At 51.7% G+C, this 13,742-nt stretch overlaps 1 protein-coding gene across 3 annotated transcripts in view; it reads right to left on the bottom strand.

Annotated features, from left to right (window-relative positions):
- Window positions 1-5,005: 5,005 nt before the first annotated feature.
- The window catches only part of ATP2A3 (ATPase sarcoplasmic/endoplasmic reticulum Ca2+ transporting 3), a 59,508-nt gene continuing 50,771 nt past the window's right edge, over window positions 5,006-13,742 (bottom strand). For all 3 annotated transcript variants that reach the window (XM_082328465.1, XM_082328464.1, XM_082328466.1), the window contains one exon: window positions 5,006-10,015. In XM_082328465.1, the coding sequence (XP_082184591.1) occupies window positions 9,996-10,015 (20 nt within the window). In that variant the 3' untranslated portion in view covers window positions 5,006-9,995. The remainder of the gene's footprint in view (window positions 10,016-13,742) is intronic.

Raw genomic sequence — 13,742 nt, 5'->3', positions numbered from 1 at the left:
GCTGGGTGCATTTCGAAGCATTTTCAGCATTTCCAGCATTTCCTGAAAGGCACAGCCATGAGCGAGCCTGGGTCACAGCGAGGGATGCTCGGCAGGGTGGTGCAGGCACCGCTTTAAGTGAATATCACTGAGAAGGGGCTGGATTTGTACATGCCAGACTGAAATTTGGGACCTGACATCGTTGCAGTGGGAAGCTTTGGTGGGGGGGGTTGGCTCATTGCTGGGGAAAGCGCAGAGGCGGTGGACGGGGGACCCTGTACCCACACTGCATCCCACCAGACAGCCCCAAGGGCACAGCCCCACAGCGGTGAGCTCTTTGCTGGGGAGCAGTGGAGCTGGGGAAGATTGTTTCTGGGGGAAACATCCTCTGTTTCCCCCAAAAAGCCCAGAGTCCAACAGCTTCAGCGCTCCCCACGAGGACAGGCTCCATCCCATGAGCCCCAGTTCATCCATCCCATAACCTCAAAGGAGGTGCTGGCTGCCTGTGGCCACTGAGGCTGCGACAAGGTCCCTCTCTGCATGGGGAAATGTTTTTAGAAATATGGAAAAGTTTAACCTGCTGGGATAAATCTTTCCTTTCCGGAACATTTCTAACATCATCACCTTTCATCTTCAATTGCCCATCGCTTGGCGTCACGTTGACCTATCGACTCAATATTTTACAGACCTGACAACCATGAAACGAGTGGAACAAATCGATTACCTTTGCTGGGCAATAGGGAGCATGGGGGAAAAAGCAGATGAACCATTTATCCAAATCTTGCGGGCGTACCAGGAACCTTGGGCATCAAAATCAGACGATCTCACGTTACAAGTGACGTGACACCATCCCAACGCCCCAGTCCTCAGCAACATGGGAAGCTGGCAGACAGGGAGCCAAAAGCAAATACAAAATGCTGATGCTAATCATATGAGATTGAAGGCTGATACTGCTATTGAGCAGCGCAGACAAACCTTATAAGCTTAGATATCTGTCAGGAGAGAAGCAAATAACTTACTGTATGAAACGAGGCCTTTTAGGGAAGGCTGCTCACCCTTGCCAAAGCCATGGGGATAATGAAAATAGGACAGCTAAATTTAACAGCAAAATGACTTGTAAAAGAGTCACTTCTAACCTTCTCTCTGGTACTTGGAGTCAATAAAATGGTTATAGCATGGATTTAGCTAAAATATTTTCCATTGGGAGATAATATGCATCTCCCATTTTAGTTTCTCTTGGAGCCACGTTGCAGCTGGTGAGCAGGGCCGGACCCTGTGGATGCAGCTGGGGCGATGCGGGGAGCAGGGGACCCTGGCACGAGAGCACTCGTGGGGCCTGGGTCTTCTCCTGGGCTGCTATCAGCACCCAGCACGGGCACCCTCTTGGCCATGACATCTAAATGTTTGAAAAAAATCATAGCCTAAACCCTTGTGGGCTCGCACGCCACAGTCGCTCACACCTCTCCTGCTCCTGCACCCTCCCTGGGTTTGCCACTCTTTAAATTACTTTATAACAAGGAAGTTAATAGGTTTGGGATGGCATTGCTAAGCTACCTGGTTCCACAACAGCGACGTGGGTGTGCGAGCGGTGCCAGCTGGCTGGCGTGCCCACATCCCACACACCCCTGTTTGCAGGGATGCTTCTCCCGGTGATAACCCGCATGAGCTGCTAACACACCTCCCCGCCTCTGCCAGGTGGTTATTGCGGGGAAGGGCTCTGCTTGGGCTGTTAAATTGTTAAATTACCTGCCCAGACAGGGCGGTCGCCCGCCGAGAGGTGCTGAGTTCATGGGGCTGTGATGCTTTCTGCTGCAGCTCAGGTGCTGGGCTGTCCTGATGCGAGGTCAGGGCTTGCTTTCTGTTTGCAATAATCTGCTGTGATAATAAATATATTATTGTAAAGCTTAAATGAAAAATAAAAATAAAAAAAAGAATTAGTTGAAAGGGGGTTTTATAAGTATACCGTGTAAGGTGCAGCCCAGACGGGTGCCCACAACCCGCTGCACAGATGCTTGCGCAGCAGCTGTAACCTAGGGGATGTTTTTATCTTGGGTTCCTGCAGACACAAACTACAACGCTGTCGATACACTCACAGTCATTTCCTCTGAACAACTTTTGCATATCTCGGCTGCTTTCAAGCAGAGCAGGCGGGAGGCCCCGGGGGTGCTCTGCCTGGGCTGACGAGTTGCAAAGACCATGGATGCTGCTGGAGGAGCGGCGGCAACTTGAGCTCAGCTGCAGCAGGTCCTAGGCACCAAGGCTGGGTTTGCGCAGGGCACAGAAAGCGCTGAGCTGAGCTTGACCCCAGCAGCATGCAAACGTGGGAGCAAGCAGGGTGAGAGCAGGACAACGCGAGGATACAGAGGGCAAAACCAGGTAGAGAGAAGAAAAACGAGCCCATCTAGCTCCACTGCCCACGGGAGGTGAAAATGGAAATACCAACAGCAAATGAGGCACTAAAGCCCCTGGGTTAGTGCCCGGCGTTGAAAAGCCCCAGGACCAGATTGCCCAAATGCTCTCCTGGGTCAGCCAGCATTGCCTGGGCCCCAGCACTGGGCTTGGCCTCATCCAGCATCTCCTTCAGCTCCAGCTGGGTCAGACGCCGAGGGCATCGAGGGCTGGTGACCCACCGAGGGCATCCCTGGCAGTGCTGCCACGGGTTTAGCCCAGGACTCAGTCCCTGGCTGCAAAAGCAACTCTTTCCCCCCTGCCTGTTAAACAAACTCAGCCTCTGCTTACGGCTGTTGAGAGAAAAAATGCAAAAAATGGTATTTTTAAGGGAGACATTTGGAAATGTGAGCGCATCCTTGCTTTGAGCTGGGACACGGACCCAGAGGATGGAGGAGCTGCTGGGGCATAAAGGGGGGGGGGTCTGAAAGTCTCTGCACAGGTCTCGAGCCCACCTGCACCCAGGAAAGCAAAGCCGTGGTAGGCATTAAAGCTACCAGGCCTTTCCAGGCTCTCAGGCATTGCTTTTCCAAAAACTTCTTGGGGGGAAAAAAAAAAATAATAGATGAAGCTCATTACACAATCCAGACTCATGCTTGGCAGCTTCCAGCACGGAGCTCTGAATTTCAGCACAAAAATGTGCAGCACGCTGCAAATCCGAGGATGGGGAGGAATAACACAGTGGCAAGTAGATTTAAAATATGACGGTGGGTGAAAAGGGGACCTGTGGTGGCTGAGGTCACCAGGAAGAGCCCCTGCAAGTTGGTGGTTCTTCCTAGAAATGTTGGCCACCACAGACCCCCTTGCCCCCATCAGCCGGAGGAGATGCTCAGACCGCCCCGCTGGCCATAGGAAGGGGGGGAGGGTGTGGAAAAAAATTGGCAGATGAGAGCAAGCAAGGCCCTACGAAACGGCATGTTCAGTTTTCTTTCCAATTTTAACTTGTCCTCGACCTCTCTTCGCTCCTTCCCAGCAGGGCTGGCTCTGCTCCGTGCCCTTCCCGTGCTGCAACGTCCCGGCACAAACAGATGGTTTTGGTGGTACTCACCCCACAGAAGCGGCATTTCCATCCCCGCTTGCTGCGGCAACACATCTCCCTGGAAATACCTTGGCAGTGGTTTAGCCAACGCCAAAGCAAACACGTGAACCCGAGATGCTGGGGGTACCAAAGGGCATCGGCGGCCCTGTGCCGATCGCAGCCGCAGGGAGCGTGGCATGCACATCCCGTGGGGCAGCTGAACACTTGCCATGGGGTACAGGGACCTTGGATTTTTTTGGGGGGTAACACCTGTTTTCTGAATCATGCCTCTGAAAGACCTGCATAGCCCCAGCAGTGATGGTCCCCAGCGGTCCAGGGACCGATGCAACATCAGGTAGGGAAGTTGAGGGAATTTTACCTTCACCGCTATGTGCTGAGACATCCTCAGGAGTGGCTGGTATGGGGGACCAGCTTGAGGGCCACCTCCAGCCACAGCGGTGGTGCCCCTCATGCACCGACGCTGCAGACCAGGCCTGCCTTTGGAAAGAAGAGGCCAAGCAATGGCCCCTTCCAAAAATCAGCATTTGCCTGGGTGTCCCACGTCCCTGTTTGCAACCCCCTTTGGATTACAAAGGTTTTGGGTTACCCTGTGCAGCACCTTTCTCCTGCTCGTAGCATTGGGAAGGGGCACGTGGGGCCATATCCCAGCAAAAACGCACCATGGCCAGGTCTTACCATAAACTCAATTTGCTCCATAACACGACCCACAGCTGCAGCAGGATTTTCTGCTCAAAATATGACCGTGGGCAGAGCTCTGGGCGATGTGGAGATGGAAACACACCCCCAGAGGAGGCCAAGTTACTTAATTATTCTTTATTTAATAATTATTTCTTGTGGAGGTCATTGCAGGGCTTATTTAAGCCTCCTCTCTCAGCTGGGGGAGATAAGGTGAGGACTATTCTGGATACAGTCAAAATTAGCACTGTTATTTGTATTCTTGTGCCCAGAGAGCAAATTAGCTGGTACTTTAAAAAATTCCCAACAGTCATATCATGCCACTCCTTTCATTTCGCCTTTGTCGTCCCATGCCAGAGACAAGCTCAGCTCCATTTCTAGTTTGGCTGCTCTGAAAACCCACAAGAAATCCTGATCTGGTGAGCACAACTCCTTTTACGGCTGAAGAATGCCCTCAGGCACTCCCGTACAGCTCCATGGGCTCCCAAATGTCCCCCAAATCGGCCACAAATAGGGTAAGAAAAGCAAAAAAAAAAAAAAAATTAATAAAACAACAAAAAAGCCCAACAAAAAACCCCAAGAGTCATCCAGCAAAATTGCTTTTATTTCTGTCATTTCATAAGTATAAAACAAATCAGCCCAATATTGTGTGAACAGAGTGGATCGTATGGATGTGACCATGAGGAGCCTTCTCACGTCTTCACGACACACCTGGCTATTTACAGTCAGACAAAGGACATGATTTAGGAAGCGGTAATTTGTGGAAAAATATCTCTCATATAACAAAATAGGAAACCTTGTTTCTTTCAATTCTACCCTTCAGATAACACCCTCCCACCCCCCCAAGATATAATGATTTACCTTCCGCTACGAAGCACAAACTCAGAGATTTCTAGATTTGGCTGTTTGGGCATCTCATATTAAAAAAAATCAGCATATTCCCAGATTGAAGCCACTGAGGGCACCTGCCGGCAGCTCAGCGGTTGCCCTCCTCTTGGTCCCAAGCACCCGGATCAACCCAGCAGCATCCCCAGTTTGGACACCAGCTGGGGGTACCCATGTCCCCATCGCTCCAGGTGCACGCAGATTTAGGCTCGGTTAATGCCCCACTCACACCAAAAGCTGAATGGCACCAAGAGGACAGGTCCAGGGAGCGCAATTCACCCCGTGTGTCCCCTTCCCCACCGCAGCCCTGCAAACCCTAACCCAAACTGTGCCGTGCAAGTTCTGCATGGGGTGAAGGCCTTCTCCTGCGTCCCAAAAACCTGACCCCTGGGCCATCTCCCCGCTGGGGACGAGCCCTGCCAGAAAGTGCCACGGCAGAGATGGGGGGGAAAAAAAGCCCAGGTGGGACTGAACAGGGACGACTGAATCTCTGGCATTTTGTATACACGGTGATGGCTATGCCAGGGATGGACCAAAAATCACAGTAAGTCTTAGGAGTTGGTATTGGGGACTCCTGTGTGTCTGAGTTTCAGGAATGACATGATCCCAAGGTCACTGAACCTCATGAACGTCTCCAACCAACTGGGACAGCGTTAGCCTGAGCCCCTGCACAACAGTTATTTGCTGAGTGTTGTGGAGCAGGACCCTGCCTGGGAAGCAGCACCATCGACCTGACGTACAAAAGAGGGACCAAAAATTGCTGCCACGTTGTCTTAGCGCTCCTCTGGCTACTTCTGCCACGCACACCGTGACTCCACTTCAATCCCAGATTTGTTGCTGTTACAGGAATGAAGTCCCCCAGCCCCTATAGTAAAGCCTGTCCCTCCTACTCCTGACTTCTCCAGCGCCTGGTGGTACCATCCAGCCTCGGCTGAGCACAGCATCAGCAACACACACACGACATCTTCACAGTGCCAAAATCTCAAACACGCAAGTCAAAAACCTCATCCAGACCCGGAGCCATACGGTGGCCGCATGACAGTAATAAAACCTAGGATGCAGTATGACTTTGCTTTGAAGAGCATCTCTCTTTTTGCTTTTCCAACGTGCCTCCCAATGGGATCACGCACCACAGGGGGAAGAGCTCATCCAGCAACTGGCCACGAGAACATGACAGCCCAAAAGGGCACAGAAGACTTGTCACAGCCGCTGCCCAAAGCTGACCTGCTGGGTGCTCGCTCCAGGGACGCGGGACCCTCGCCTCCCGCCTTGGCTGTAACCCAGCACGGTGCCTGGCCCCTGAGAAAGGAGTATAAAGTGCTCGTGGACAACCCCGTGCTGCCATTCCGGCACGTTCTCCGCCGTGCATCTCGCATCGCTGCTTCCCTGCGCGGGGGAGGATCTGGCACAGCAGCCCACCGATGCTAAAGGTCTTGCTGGAAAGACCTAAGTTTTATTTTAAAACTTTGAATATGCCAGGCAGCACCATCAAAATAAAACTAAAAAGGAAATAATTCCTAAACTCTCTTGTCAAAAAAGCAAGGATCCCAGAGGCTTTCCCCCTAAGCTGCCTTTTTTAACAAGCTCTTGGGCAAAACAGCCGCCGAGGGCCCATCTCCCTTGTATTGCACACAGTCGGATGCCTCAGTAAGACACAAGACCCGATCCCAAAGCGATGGTCTCGGCTCTGGGATCTCCAAGTTTGCACAAGAACGCGCTCCAGCCTGCAAAAGCACCCAGCATGCTGCTGGTGGCATACACGCAATAAATAACTACTCCGTGATTTATCCTGACTCTTCACCAAAGCATAAAGGAAAAATAATTAGATCTGTGGATATTTTTCTACTTCATTAACATATTTGAACTATAAGCCTCCGTAATCAAAAAGCATGGAGTGAAACCTGTATTCTACGTAATTAAAGGATGGAGGGAAAAAGGAGAGACATGGTCAACCGTTCAGAAGGGGAAATGGGGATGTGTCAAAATGGTCCCTCCTAGCAAGGGGGATGCCTGCTCCAGGTAGCCTTAGTGCAGGTTTCCTCCACTATTTTCTAGGTAGATCCAGAGGCTTACAATATAAAGGCAAATGCAGTTGGCTGCTGCTGGAAAGAACAAGCCTTTGGCTGGGACACAGCTCTGGTTTCTTGCCCACGACGGCTTGGGTTTTGGCAACTCCCAATTGCAACACAACGACTGCACAAACAGACCGACATTGCCCAGGCTTGCAGCAGCACAGCATCTCCATCAACAACAAAATAACAGAAACTTGGCACTTCTGTCAACAATAAAATCACAAACTCAGCATCTCTTCACATAGCCTTTCTGTTAGTGGGTTCAGAAGGATGCCTGGTACAACCACCCCCAGCTCTCTGCTGTCAGGTGAGACTAAGCAAAATTTACCAGCAGGAATTTAATAGAGAGTTAAAATTTCATGATTTCATCTCTGCTCTGAAACAGAGCTCTTATTTTTTTTTTCCTTTTAGGTCCATTAGAGACTCCCATCCATTATTCAGTACTCATTAGTGAGACCTTTGCACAAGAAACTCTTCCACACACATACATACTTGGGTAAAATCCTACACCAGACCTTAAGCCCAGGGAAACCAGTTTAACTCAGGTGGTGCAATACAGAGTGGATGGACGAAGCAGATTCCCGCAGGCACGACGGACCGAGGCCACCATGTCCCAGGGAGATGCCATCGGGCAGCTGAAAGCCCCGCTGGACCCTATGAACGGGGCTGGGATGCTCTGAATCTGGTCCAGCCTCCCCCAAACTGGTTTTCAGCCTCAGGGAAACACAGAAGCAATTTCCTCTGAAGTCACCGAGCTGGTACTGGGTTAAATTCCCACTGGTTCTTTCCCGGCACAGAGAGCTGGAGATGATCTGTACTAAAATAAGGTGAAATCCACCCCTTTGGGGAAGGGCAAATCACACGTCTACAGCGTTAGTCTTACTGAAGCCTTATTTTGAAGGCTTAAGCAGTACCTGGGTCATGCCCTGGCCCTCTGCGCCAGGGTGAGTCTCATCCACGGTGAAAATCTTTAAAGGAGGAATTGGTTGCCCCATGGGATCACCAATTAAATCAATTAGACATAACACATTTGAAAAATAAAACTTCTTCAAGACAAAAAGTATAACATTAAAAAAAAAAAATCAGCAACAACTTTCTAACCACAGAGTATCTATAAAGATCTTTTTAAAGAGCTCCATATTAAAATTCCTTGAATACATTATATATTAAATACAGTAACAACATTTCATGCAAGGTTTTCTGTACAATTAAATCAGCTCAGTAGTATAACAATTCTGTACATTCCCATTGGTCTGGGGGCTCTGCTCATCTTCAATGCTGGTGATGGAGAAAAGAAAGGATAGATGATATTTGGCACCTACCGTACAGAGGAAGAGTAGCTCTCAGCCCAGGTGAAAGAGAAACAGAAAAGCACTGGAAGCTTTTAAGAGGCAAAAAAGTACAAAAAAACCCCAACAGCAAAGGAGCAAAATGCTATCTAAAACCCTGGTTCTAGTGCTGTTGCTGGAATTTAAGAGAAAGGAAAGAGAGAGGGTCTGGCTAACTAAATATCATCAGGACGGATCATAGGGGAACGCTGAGGAAAACAGGAGGGAGGATTTGGAGAGCTGGAGAAGAAATCACCCCCTATCAGCTCCTCAGCTGACGCAGCTCAATGGAGAAAGATCAATTTACTGGATCCGCAAACTCTCGCTGCAGCCTGCGCCACTCCTGCTGCAGAAAAATCCCAAGAGGATAAAATAAAGTTGGTGCCTTATAAAAAGGGATGCCACGACAAACACCGCTCACAGAGAAGGACTACGTTATGTACAAGCATACATTCATTCCCGTCTCGAAGGCAGATCACCGGTGTCAAGGATGTCCTGTGCAAGACAGCGATGTCCTCCAAGGCAGAGGACACGAACTCGTGGACATGCTCTTAAGGACTTAAGCTCTACTCCTGCTAGGGAAATAGTTAAAAATCAACCGAGTACAGAAAGCATGACCAGGAGCGAGCAGTAGACATGAGGAATGCAAAGAAGTTGGTCATCCCCATGCTTTGCTTTAAATGGTTGCCCCTACGAGGAAGATGGCTACGGCTTAAATAGTGCAAGTGGGATCTAATAAGACGTTGGACGGAGAAGAACAGACAAGACTACGTCGCGCTTTGGTGTCAGGTGAGCCTGAGAAGGTGCAGGGCTTTCCACAACACAGAGATCAAACAGGACAGTGTGATAAATAGAGAGAACTTCACCTTCCACCACACGCGCCTGGCCTCGACATATTAACACGCGTCCGTGAGATCCACACCACCAGTGGTCACACCTTGAAGCTATTTTCAGCTGCTGCAGCAGCACGCAGGCGCTGTGGCCACCGGAGCAGAGCGCAGCAGTTGCAGCGATGCGCCCACCACCACCACAGACATCATCGAGGGTTGGCAACCACGACCCGCAGCGCCCTCGCCTCCCTCCCCTGCCCTCACCCACCACCAAGCCCTTCCCGGCCCCGCGAGCTGCCCTTGCACATCCCGCCCCGCTGGGGGACGCAGCCTCCCGTCCGCACTCAGCGTATTGCCTAAAATCCCGACTCCCCCCCCTTGATCTCCTGTGAAGGACGCCTTGCCTGAGCTCAACCCATCACGGTGAAAATTGGAAAGAGGGTCTCAAATTTTGCAGGAACAAATCACCAAGGAACCACGTTACAACAGCCCAGGTCCACACAGCTCCGTCCCCAAACCCTACGCCAGCTGTCCAGTAATTGCACTCTTATGTACAGGAAAAAGAAAGCTACGAAACAAAACAAAATCAGTATTTTTCTTTTCGACGATTCACCCGCATTTGTCTGATAGTCGGACACATGCATGTCCTGCTGGCTTCTAGCGATGGTCACGCATGCAAGACTTCAGTCCGAGTTACAAGTTAGGGATCCTTTAGTTAGGAGCGTTTCCTTCGTGTCATTCATTTCTTGTCCTCTTCTCCTGAAACGAAGGGAAAAAAGAGAAGAAAAAGTATTGGTGAGGGTTCAAAAGCAAACCAGCTCCCTGTTTTTGTTATCAAGAGAGGTTGCTCCTGGGTTGATCCCAAAAGGGACCTGGGATCCCGTCTGCACAGAGCTGGCCCGACTGCAGGGGCAGCAGCTCAGGCTGCACGAGGAGGATGCCGGTCCCCGGGCGAGGAAGGCTCAGCACGCTCAGCCTGCAGGAGGTAGGAAAAGGGATGAGTTGGAGCCATGCAGGCAAGAACAGTGGGAAGGTGAGCAGGCAGGTAACGAGAGCATCAGGGAGCACCCAGGGAAAGGCAGTGGTGCAGAGAGGAGGAAGGTCACTGCATACCACCGCCCATCCCAAAGCCCCATCTCTGCCACAGCCAGACAGATGGATGTTGCTCTATGAGCTGACACCACTTACACACACACTATATATATATATATATCTATTTACATCCATATATACCTCCAGAACAACTACCAAGCACAAATCTACCCATTGCAGCCGCTATCCCAGCCCCAGGGCTGCCCCTCTCCCTTCTCCCCACCCTACTGATGGATGGAGTCAGACGTGGAAGGTAACAGGCAACACGTGGCCCAAAGGAAAATCATGGTGTTCAGCTTGACCTTGGTGTGAGCAGCCTTGAAATCTCTGCCAGAGCTTGACTCACACCAACTAGATCCCCAGTTTTCAAGGATTCAACAGCAGCGTCCCCGGGCCCCCCGAGGCAGCAGCTACTCTTCAGCCCAGGGGTGGGAGAGACCCTGCTGGCAGCTCTGCCTGCCCAGAACAGTTTTTTTCCTGATAAAACAACTCACAAGGCAGCACTTTCTGAGAAGAGTTAGAAAAATCACTTATCGTGAATCTGTTGACCCTATTTCTCTATCTTTCATCGCTGCACACATCACCAGGCACATCTCGCAGAGGACCGCTGTTAATGTGCTCTTGATAAATGGCAGTCCTGCCTGGGGTTACCAGCGAGGCTCAGCGCCTGCGCTGCCAACCCTGGTGATGACAAACTTCCAGGGGAATTAATAAATAAATAACAAGGGAGCGAGAGAGAGAGAGAAAGAAAAAACTTTTTTGCAACTTCTGCCAAAATTTCTTTCCAGTGCTGGCTGGAGAGCCCAGCCCTCACATCCTGAGATAAAATTGATTGCTACAACGGCAGCATCCCTCTGGATGACCTCTGCACCGCGGGCTTCAGAGCGAAGCAGGGATGCTGGTGACCACGCTGTATTAAATCTCATTGCAACGATCAAAATTCATCTCCTCCGCGTTGCAGGGGTGTCTCTTCAGCAGCTCCGGCAGCTAAACAGTCCCCACCGGGTAACACAACGGTGGTTATTTGCCAGCCACAGCGCTTCCCCTAAATGCTTTACGCTGTAGTTGTGCAAACCGGGGGGCGGCCGCGCTGTACGGTGGGCAGGGACAGGAAGGGGACACAGCTGCAGCGTCGACAGCGAGCGTTTAACCACGGCAGTTGCTCTTCAAAATGTTCCTCTCGGGCCTCTAACCCCTCCGGCACAGAGCGAGTCGGGTGTTTCCATCAGAACTCAGAAAGTGAGTCAGCCGAGGGTCCGGCACCTACTTTGCTTTAATAGGATGCAGGTCCCTACGTGCCAGTGTCTGGCTCTCCTCTCTGCACACCGGTGGCAGGAGCAGGGGGGATGCAGGGACCTGTCTGCAGCACTGATGGGGTGGTCACGATCCATCTAGATCCTGCCTCGCACCAAGTTTCACAGCCCTTCAACTCTTGCAAACCTGTAACCGAACAACGCAAGCTCATCTCCTACAAGATCTGCTCCCCACCAGCACAGCCGAGGCTTTTCGGGAGGTTTTTCCTTATTGCTTTTAACTTTCCTCTTAACACGTTCCTGTAAAAGGTGATGCTGGAGGGATGCAGGCTCCAGCCACCAGCCCGGATCACTCCCTCCACCGAGGGAAACACTGCAGCCCTCGTAGTTCTGAAAATTGCACATCTCCCCCATTGCACCAGGGCACCCTGAGCTTCAGCCCAGACCCCAGGAGAAAACCGAACGGGAAATCCTCCTCCTACCCCTTTGCAATACCAGGGCAGCAGCACCGAGAGCTTCCCTCTGCTCTTCCATTTCTAAAGCAGGGCACGTGCGCATACATCAAACAAAAACAGGGGCGGGGGGGTGGAAATAAAAATAAAAAGCAAGGGAGCAGAGCTGTAGAATCCCGTCTGGAGAGACTCCAGCACCAAAAGGTGCGGTGCTGCTCTCCTTCAGAGCATCCCACAGCTCAAGCGAATGACTTGGCCTGTGGGGACGCATTCCTCCCCCGGCGCCAGCGCCCAGCCAAGGTAGCTCCGCACAGAGATTACCCTACAAGGGCAGCCACGGCCGCTCGCTCCCAGCTCTCTGCCGCGCCGGGGAGAGGGATGCCTGCCTCCTCCACTGGGAAAACGGGTGGCTGCAGCAGCCCCTCCGCTCCCGGGGAGCTTCGGGGGCTGCCCTCCTCCCCAGGTGCAGGTACACAGGGAAGATGAGGGCGAGAAGCTCCTTTTTGCTACGTGCTGGAGATTTTTTGTGATGGGACACAGAGATTTTGGTCACTGCAGATTTTGGGCTGTCTCGGAGGGATGCAGAGCCCTGGCAGGGAATGTGACGCACTTGTCACCGCACAGCCACCTCTGAGAGCTGCTCTCCTCTGGGAGGATGTTAAATAATAAAGCTGACGCCGACTTTGCAGCCAAGAGGACAAATCTCCCTTGGTGGTGGAGATGCTCACTCAAGGGTGCAACCTTGCCTGCACATCAGCTGCGGTGGCAGGAGGCTGCAGAGCGTGGTACCACTCGCGGGGGAGTGGACAGGTACCCGGTGGGGACAGGGACCCAGTGGTCTGGCCACCACCTTGCAGCTCCGCAAAACCTCCTGGGGGCTGCCGTCCTCAGCGAGTGTAAGGACAAACGGCTGCATGAATGCTAATCTGCCACAGAACATGCCAAGACAATTCTCGTGCATCAAAACTTCTGATTTTCAGTGACGCTGCTGCTGTCGGGGCAGTTCTGCAGCTGTGTTGCAGAAAGCACCCACTTCTTGACTTGCCCCTGCTTTTACCACAGCACAGGTGAGAAACGGTGAAGCACAAGCACCTGGGCAGGGCTGGCTGCTTAACACGCTGAAAACAAGTGAAAACACCACAGTGGCAACACCGACACCTGCGATAGGTTTGCTTCGAGACGGTGAAGATGAGGAGTCCCAGGGATGGTGCAGGAAGGCTGGATGAGAGCGGGGTGGTCACAGCAGCGCACTGATGGTGCACAAGCACCAGGGTTATCTCCGTGTCCTGTCTGGTTTTTGTACCTTTTGAGAACCACTCAGAAAAGAGACTTCTGCAAAGTCTTGGCACAGATGCCTGGAAACCTTCCTCCTGCATGCCACAGGGCTCAGAAAGCAAGACACTTAAATGTACAGAGGACAGCAAATATTAAAAATACTAAGAGGTCCTTGAGGGTCGTCAGCCCTTGTGAGCCTGCCAGCATGTATCTGTGTGATGGACACCTGAGAGGGTCTTGGAGACGCGTTCCTGGCCAGAACACCTGCAGGTCCCACCAAGCCAACCTAGCTCAGCCATGCACTTGCATTGCATCCCAAAACTGAGACAGCAGAAAACGCAGAGGGGCCAGAGATGGAGGAAGGCAGCGATGCATGCAAGGCATGCAAGATGAGAGGCTAGGAGTGACCGGGAT

Source organism: Platalea leucorodia (assembly GCF_965183815.1).
Source record: "Platalea leucorodia genome assembly, chromosome: 16".
Lineage (NCBI taxonomy): Eukaryota > Metazoa > Chordata > Aves > Pelecaniformes > Threskiornithidae > Platalea > Platalea leucorodia.
Note: the sequence above shows the minus strand (reverse complement) of the source record. Positions and strands in the feature narration are given on the sequence as shown.